Source organism: Aphelocoma coerulescens, chromosome 3 (genome assembly GCF_041296385.1).
Source record: "Aphelocoma coerulescens isolate FSJ_1873_10779 chromosome 3, UR_Acoe_1.0, whole genome shotgun sequence".
NCBI lineage: Eukaryota > Metazoa > Chordata > Aves > Passeriformes > Corvidae > Aphelocoma > Aphelocoma coerulescens.
In genome coordinates, this window is record NC_091016.1 from 3,163,930 (window position 1) to 3,173,061 (window position 9,132).

Consider the following 9,132-nt stretch of genomic DNA (forward strand, 5'->3'; position numbering starts at 1 on the left):
TGAAGCCTGAAGTTTTGACTTCTACTTCAAGCACTGCGTGTTATTTCCCCTCTCAGAGCCAACATTTTTTACTTCTGAGATGAGTCCAAATTTTCAAGACCTATTCAGTTCAGTACCAATTAACAGAGTAGTTGAGAACTACTTGACTTTGTGATTAACACCTCAAAGCAACTGACCACAGGAACGCTGCAAACATTGCCACCCCCAGAAATCCTGTCACAACAGTAAGATCGGCTTCACACGTAAGCACACCCAGATCTGCATCACAAGATGCAGCATGACTTGGCACCAAACATCCCAGGGCACTGGAGTGAGGAAGCGTTTTCACAGCGCACCTTGGTAGGATCGTTCTGCAAACATGTGGGTATTAGTTTGGAAGAAACATCAGGCACAGTTATAAAAGAAGCAGAATAGGGCTAGCAAGTTGTCATCACTGCCAGGAAGCAGCAAGCAGAGAAGACAATAAACACTTATGGCCCTGAGCAAATTACATTTGTGGAGCTAACATGCTTTCTAAGACATTTAAAATATTAATATAAGGGAAAATTACTATGTAGGATTTAAAAGCAAAACATATTTATGCAGTCTTCTTTATTTAAGCTTGAAAAAAACTTTTAAGAGGAGTTTGTAAGTACAGGTTTTTTTTCTTGTATCCTAACAGCACCACAGCAACATGTACTTTGCTTTATTTGATAATCATATAACTACCAAAAATAATTTCTCCTTTGAAAGACTTGGAAAAATGTTCACTGATTTTACTCTTGACTTTGAACTTTGCTGAAGCTACAAATTCTCAAAAAAAATTAGTTACTACTTCAGACTCACAGTAGTCTGACCACAGGTAAACAAACACCTCAGCACTGAATATTAAGAACTGCAGGAAATACTGATGTGTGATCTGCCAAGTAAGATGACACCAGAGCTACACAAATATTGAAGTTTTAGTGACTAGAAAGCTCTTCAGTTGTAAAAACAGCACCACATAGATTCCCACTAAGTACTTCTGGTTAGAACACCTTGACTTTAGATAATTTCCCATCCTTATGAAGGGAAAGAAACCCACTATAAGTAAATGACTAACAATAAAATACACATTTTCATCTTTCTCCACACCCAATTTTAGACTAGTGACAATGTAACATTTGCCTACATTCTCTCATACATCTCCTAGTATTTGTATTCTGGTTTTGCCCAGCACACACAATAAATACACAGCAAGTGTATTCCCAAGCTACCAGGAAATTCCACCAGACATTTTTTGCTCAGGGGCTTATTTAAGAAAAACAAAGACACCACACACAGAAAAACTGGAACAAATATTTCCCTGCAGCTTAAACCAAGATAAAATTCTGTAATAAACCTAAGTGGACTGTCTTCCATCACTATAGGAAAGGAAGCAAGCATTGGAGTGTCTCTAAATGTGCAGCACAAAGATTCACTGCATGGCCAGGAATGTGACAGACACCATTTACGAGTTCATCCCATACAATCTCCCAGCTCAAAAATACAACATCAGATAATTTTTGCTTGGGTCGAGCAGTAGCCTTGCTTCAATTCAAAGCCTTGGCATCAATTAATCCCATGAAACGAAGGGGAGGCATTTTTCAAATAGTGCTCAACAACAACTGCCTCTGGAGCATCTTCAGGATAAAGACTGGACTCTAAAACAAAGCAAACAAACACAGAGACTCTCACACAGTTAGTCCCAAATAATCTTTGACCACTGAGGTCATGTGCGTTAACAAAGCAGCATGTCGGAAAAATGTCTTGATCCCTAAATAATTACTACCTAGGGAAAAGTGGTGCATTATGAAAGACAAGGAAGGCAAGAAATTGCTATTTAGCTAACAGAAAAAAGAGGAGGAATCAAAAAGAAGAGGAACATATGAACAAACACAAAACTTAAAAGTCCCTTCTTAACAGAAGAAACAAATGAGGAAAATCTAGAAGTAAATCTCAAATTTGGCGTAGGATAAGATGAGCTTGATTTAGCACCCAAATTCAGTTAACGAGGTTAGTTTTTAAAAGAAAGATCAGATCAGAGCAATACTTTGCAAAGGTTTGTGATGGAGAGATCCCCAGACCAGCCACGAAATCTGAAGCAGGACAGCCTTGCCACTGAAGGGTACAAGCTGATCAGCCAGGGGTCTGTAACTAACTTAAAACTCTGGATTTTACTGCTGCTGTTATTCTCATGGAGTGCTTTGAAACAGCATGTAGAATGTGAAATGCAAAATTCTCTGAAAAAGAAACTGTAAAGCCATAGTGAATGTAGGTTCTTTCCTTGACAGAATGCTTTCAATGCTGAGACAAGTTATTTTGGTATTAGATCTAAGATGGCTATTTATGGAACAGGTTGACAGACTTAATAGAAACCTCTGTATGTATTAAAAAATAGTTTTTAATTCAGTTTTTATTCCCTGGCCCAAGGCAGTAGTCTAGAGTATGGATGGGCTAAGTAGCAGGCTATCAAAAGAAATAAGGAGACACAGTCAAAGAAAGATAATCAAGATGGCACATGAAGGAGAGGAAAGAAGTGGATGTGGATGTGTAAAGGAAGATTAGATTATCTAATTCCTAATCTTCAAATTTTGCAAGGAACAAGAGTGAACAACAGAGTAGTTTCCTGGTCAGAAATAAATCAGGGTAGCCAGGATGAAGGAAAGCAGACATCAGCTGTGGAAAAGAGCACAAAAGCTAACAAAAACTAGTAAAACAGAGACAAATGAAGATCAAAAACTTCAAGCATTCCATGTTCAACCCATGCATTTTTCCCCTTTATCTATCAAAAACCCAATCAGCTCACAAGCCCAGGTGTCAGTCTGTGTCCACCTCACCTGCCCAATTCAGAGCTCACTGCAGGCTGATGGTCCAGTCTGAAATTATTCATCATTACACTAAGAACTAAGTTTTCCTTTTCTCTAATCAAAAGGGTTTAATTCCAACAGTCCCAGGGTGCATTGTGCTGGACAACTTCTTAAAGAATTTGCTTCTTTACAAAAAAAGTGACTGTTACAAATTCAGCTTTTGTGAAGAAAAATCCCAGCCCTGCTGCTGCAGAACCATTCTTGGGAGCAACAACTCTCACAAACTCCAAGTGACACCCTGCACCTGTGGAAACCTGACAGAATACATCTGGGAAGTGTGAATCTAATCCATGAAGTGATAAAGTGTAGACTTAAAAATATCTGACCTTTTTCTAAAAGACATGCTCCTACTTCTGCTGCCAAAGCCACCCATTTCCTTTTCCTCAAAACTCTTTTCCATTTCCCCACCCAGCCAGAGCCTGGCTGAAGCTGCCTCTCCCCCCTTGGTCTCCCCAAGAAGGAGTTAACTGGACTGAGTGGCTGTTCCTGCACTCTTTCACAGAGCCAGGCAGCTGGCTCCAGCACTGGAGACGGAGTCCAGTTTTCAGGGGAAGATATAGGCAAGCCAGAAGCATGGGCTGGCAAGCTCAACAGCTCGGAAAAAAGCAAACAACTGAAGGCTGAGAGCTCAGAACAGCAGCCAAGGAAGCTGTCCACATTCTAGGCACACACCACCAGGGTGGTGGGAGGAAGCAGGCAGCCAGTCCACCTGGAAAATTTGATGGTGTGAAAGGCCTGCAAGTGGATCCAGTCAGCAAAAAACAGTGGGAGAATGGTAAAAGGGGAAAAACGCAGGAGAGTAATAAAAGACTTCATCTTTGAAGCAGTTTTCAGCATGTCTGGATGCAAAGACTGATATGGAAAGTATCACTTAATATATGTAATTAAGACCAAAGTTATAAACGGCACACTGGGATGCAAACAGCCAGGTTTTCCAGACAGTGGATTAAATTAACTCAGTTCCAGAGTTTGGTTCTGTACATTACCAACTTTCCATACAGTCTGGGTCCAATAGTTCCTTTAAACCAGATTTATTTCCACAAATACAAAGCATAGTAAAATAAAACAATTAAAGCTAAAATATAGTTTCAAGTCTTTGTTGCTTGACCAAATATTAATGGTGGTGGTAAATGTAATGAAAGCCCCAATCTTGTAACTACTTGCAGCTGTCTCTTTTTATTCAAAGGAACCAGCAAGACCCTTGTCAGTTTGGGAACCACAGCTCATACTAAAAGACTTTCAGCATTTCTTACACAATCCTATTGGAATTCAGTTAAAAAATATCAGAGAACAAGACCTATCAAAAATGGAAATAAATACCACTCAGAAAAAGAGTGTTTCTGTAAAAAAACCGCGATTTTTTTTGCTCAGAGGCGTTTATAAACAGTACAACACTAAGACTACTGAAAAAACCTGAGGTGGTGTTAATCAGGTTCTGGAAAAATATCTCTAGGACAACTGAGTATTATTTTACTGCAATTGTACTTGGGTGTGCAACAGGTGACTAATCCATTGAATCACACTGGTTCACTGATTTCAGTACCATACACAACAGATTTTATTCAAGCCTATGAGTACTTTATAATGTTAGAAGCACTATGATGCAGAGGTTCAGTGAAGGTATGAAGTATTCCTGGTATGTTTCTTCACCTCCCTACCATGGCAGAACACCACTGCAGTGATCTCTCCTGCTCTGATTTATTTCCAAGAAGCATGACCCCTTTTTTGTATCAAAGAGCACAAAGATAAAGGCTCAGATTTAGAAAGACAGATGGGTTTCTATCCACAAGTATCAGATGCTGACTGATCCCAGCAGAAGGTAAGTAACCGGATACTTTTGAAGAGTGGGACCTAAATTTAAACAGGAAATTAGAGACATTCTCTCAAGTTGAGAGCTAATATTATAAACACTGGAATTCTCCTTAATTAAAAATAAAATTTAAAAAATAATAATTAAATTGGCCTGCAGCATCTCCAGCAAGGAAGAGCCCTTCAGATGTAACTGGACACTGAACAGAATCTGTGCAATTTTCACATGTCCCGAAACATCCAAAAAGTCAAAGGTAAAAAACGTACAAGGAATGTGATGAATTCTCTCATAGATGAGGTACTAATAAACTCAGTGCTGATGCACCCCACAATCTCAGCACCACCAGCATCCTGCAACTACTCCAATGCTGACTCCTCTCTTCCTTGTTTGAATCATTACAATTGCTGAAAATAAAGTTGATCCAAACAAGCACAAGGAGAAACAAATGCTGGACTGACAAACTCTCACTTGCAGATGATGGAGGGCAGGATTAACTCTTTTTTTAACTGAACAAAAAACCTTCTCTAACTAACAAAGCCACTTTTTTTTTTTGACTGCGTAACTGTTTACAAACCATGCCTAATCCAATATTAACACTCACTTTTATGGTCACAGAATTTGTTTTTTCAACATTTGGCAAGAATAAAGTAAGTATTAAAGTATATATGCAGCAGGACCACAGCACCTCTAACAGCCTCCACTGCCATAGCTCCTAACCACAGACCTCTAGTTCTCATGCAAAGTCACTGAGCTTTAAAAAAACCCAAAACAAACAACCAAAAAATTCCCCAACCCCAACATTCTAAAGAAAAACACTTTTCTTTTGAAGTCACATGACAAATATTTTTCTGCCATATTTCCTCAATATAGGGTAATAAAGAATGAAAGGAAAATAAAAGAGAAATAAAAATGGAAAACACTGGAAATAATCTATATTGGTGATTAGTTAGAGCTGCATCTTTACAGTGTTTTTGCAAATGAAGGTGCTTAATAGGTGGATATTCAAACTGAACAGGACTAGAAGTTAACACAGGTTTCCACAGTGACTTCACCGCAGACAGGATCACACTGCAAAACATGAAACAATTTTTCCCCTATTTCAATCCTGGCACAAAACCCAAAACAAACTGAACCTTCCCAAAACATGAACAGAGATCTAAGAGGCAATTCTAAGCAGTAACCAGCCATAATACATCTCAGTTCCCGAAAGACCTTCCAGTGTAGGGACAAATTTCTAAAATTAATTTTATTTGTACACCAATGCTTTTACACACACCTCCAGTCTGAGGTAGCTTTCACTGTTCTGACTACCAAACTAGTTTTTTTTAAATTTACATCTCCAATGTGTATTTTGCACATGTACACACCCAGTGCTTCCTAAGTACAGCAATCATGGCATGGGGTCAAGGATGCACACAGTCACAGCCAAATTCAACACACAGCGCCTTAGGCATGGGAATGTTCCTTCTCCACAATTTTCCATTCTACATACATGCATCAGGTATCAATTTATACTCACTATTAAAAAACTGACTGATAAAAGCTTAACTTGAAGACTATATTCTTCAAAATCACCTTGTTCCAGTGCCAAATTTGCCTTCCAGCTGTTGAACTTTTTTATCCCATAGAAGTTCTACATATTAAATGCATGGCCACAGCTGACAATCTACTTACTTTACGTAGTCCAAGAAAAAAAAGAAGGAAGTTGTAAAATAAAAATAGTATTCTTCAGTGAAATGCATCACTTAAAATTCTTATTAAAGTGTGCCAGAATCCACTCAGGATTTTTTTTTCAAAAAGTTCCATTCCATCAAGTTTTCCAGTTTTTCAACAATAGAGTGAATATTAGAAGTGAATACTTGGGAGTTTTAGTTATACAGAAGTAGGTGGCAAGGAAAATATTGGTTTCAAAAGGCTGTGAATTCACACTTAAATGTGGTAAAGTGTTGCTCTTTTGACACAGATTAGTTGCACAAGCTGAACACCAAGAGCAAAAAGTTTTAAATCATTAAATATGAGTAAAAGCTATAAACGGAGCAAGAGGATGCCCATCCCTGAGCAGTGTTACTGAGGAACAGCTGCCAATTCAAGCTGCTCATGCACTGATGGATGTACCCAGCCAGCAATAAGCCCACAGCTTTTCATACCTATGCAGAAAATAGATGTACTTCTCTGTAGAGACTTAAAATACATTTAAAAAAAGGTATGTAGAAATCTTTGCACTAGTAACACTTTTATGATTATATCACTAGACACCTGACAAGTGTTACTCTCCAGCATGACAGTAGTGGGCAACATTCCAGTCAAAATTAAGATTAACAGAGAGCCACTGTAAAGGATTTTTTCTAACAACCGGAGTTTTCAATAAACAGTTTATAAACGCATGTAAGAATGTTTCTTCTGTGGGCTGTAGCTAGAAAACACTCTACACTCACAATTAAAGCATCAGCTTTACTGCTTAACTGCTATCTACTCTAATTTGGAAGCGTGGAAAATGAGAAGGAAGGAGTTTAAGGACAGCCCTTTCATGAACTCAGTGAACAACCCTGTTTGAGTTGCATGCCATCCTTAAGTTGCATGTCACGTGCACCAAGATATGGATTAGAATCTTATTAGCCAAGCAAATTTATTCAAAATTTTCTTTATAAGCATGACTTACAACGGGATGAACCTTTTTTATGCCTCTCAGTGGAAATCTGGGAAACTGTTTACAGTCATCCCATTTTCCAGTAAGTTCTACAATGATGATTCACCCTGTATCACACTATACATCCTGCAAATACATTGCTGGGACATTCAGCTGTGCGAGTCAGGATCTGCCACGATCCCAAGTCTCCTCTTAACTCACCAGATGACCGTGTCAAGCACAAATGAAAGTAATTTACCAAGGTCAATATGGGGAGAGGGGGAAAAGGATTTTTCACAAGGCAGCAAAAAAAATACAAGAGAAACAAACCAGCAAAAGATAACCCCAAAGCAGCGCTTGCCCACACTCACATTTGCAGCATGACTTCGTTCAGATACACTCCATCCACCAGCGCCACATATTCTTCCAGGTTGGTCCCATTTCCTCCAGCTAGCGGTCCGAATGTCTTCACCTGGAACAGAATCAGCAGCAGCACCGTGACACCAACTCCACCTCGCTCCCTGCCGCAAGGCTCTTCTCCTCAAACAATGAGCAAAAAAACCCAGGAACGAGCGAGGGGAAAACGAACGCTTACCCAGGTGACAAGAGGGCTCGACATGAACTGCTCCAGAAGGGGTGTGAAGATCTCGTTCTCCATTTTACAAAAAAATGGTTAACATCAATGCAGCTCCTCTGACGCAAAAAATAAAGATAAGTCCTTCACTGCAGCAACTCTCTGGAATGCTCCAAGGATTCAGCTGGAGTGAGTGAACCCCATTTTTACCGAGCGATGCAATAGCAACAAAAGTCAGTGCGCTGGCAAGCGGGATTTATCTTCCTCTTTCAAGAAAAAATGCATCTGAAAGTCCATCTACGCGATTTTCAGCCTTTCCATTGATGCCTCTCCCTTCCTACATAGCGAAGGGGTGGAAGGAAGGAAGGAAAGAAAAGAGGGAGGCTGCCTAGCTACTGGGATTCTGCATCAGACAAAAAAAAAGAGAGGAAGGAAAGATCTGCTTCAGCAGCGGCAGCGCCGCAGAAAGGAAGGATTCCAGCGAAACTCCGCAAGCTCATCCTGCCCCTTCCCCACACAAAAAGCCCCAACCCCGGGCGAAGGGAGCAGCGAGGGCAGCGACCCCCGCCCCGCTCGCAGCCAAACCCCCCGGGCTGCGGCTGCACCAGAGCCCCGCTGCCCCCCGGTGCAATGGCACCGACAGGGAACCGGCCCCCGGAGGGATCGGGGGCTATTTTAAATCAGTTCCCTTTTCTATCCCTTCCCTTTTCCACTAAACTACGACGCCAGAGAGCGGCAGGACCAGCACACGCCGCCCGGCCCCGCAGCCTCGCCCTTCCCCCGCGCTGGCCGCTCCCCTCAGGCTCCGCTCTCCCCTCGCCGTTCCCGGAGCGCCCCCCGACCCCTCCCCAGCTGTTCTCCTGCCGCTCCGCCACCGCTCCCGCGGCGCCAGCTCCGCTCCCCACCCCCCTCCTCCCGATCTGCAGAGCCACCTCGCCTCAGCCAGCGCGGCCGCGCCGCATCGCTCGCCTCGTCCTCTTTCCCTGCCTGCCTCCCTCCCGCTCTCCCTTCCCCACGGGCGGCTCCAGCGTGCGGATCCCTCCGCCCGGAGCCCGGTATCCCTCCGCCGCCGCTCGGGGATGGCGGCGCGATTAGAAAGGGGCGGGGCCGCAGCGAAACCGCTGCAGGACTCGCGCCTGGCGCGCGCGCGCGCGAGATGCGGCTGCGGTCACCGCTCCGCTTTAGGCGTGAGGGGTAGGGATCGTCGTCCCTTCCCCGCCCCGGGAATAAAGGTGCTACTGAGGGAGGAAAATGC

General features: G+C 42.2%; 1 protein-coding gene across 16 annotated transcripts in view; it reads right to left on the reverse strand.

Annotated features, from left to right (window-relative positions):
- Positions 1 to 8,891, reverse strand: part of CCDC88A (coiled-coil domain containing 88A) — a 65,280-nt gene extending 56,389 nt beyond the window's left edge. For 15 of the 16 annotated variants that reach the window (XR_011149574.1, XM_069008849.1, XM_069008844.1 and 12 more), the window contains exons 1-2: positions 7,899 to 8,424; positions 7,675 to 7,775 (exon numbers count right to left, since the gene is read on the reverse strand). Coding sequence is in view for 15 of the 16 variants with exons in the window: in XM_069008849.1 (XP_068864950.1) it covers positions 7,675 to 7,775; positions 7,899 to 7,961 (164 nt within the window). In the remaining variant the exon portion in view is untranslated. Of the gene's footprint in view, positions 1 to 7,674; positions 7,776 to 7,898; positions 8,425 to 8,809 lie in introns of those variants that run through there. The other variant, XM_069008839.1, reaches the window with a different exon arrangement.
- Positions 8,892 to 9,132: the final 241 nt, after the last annotated feature.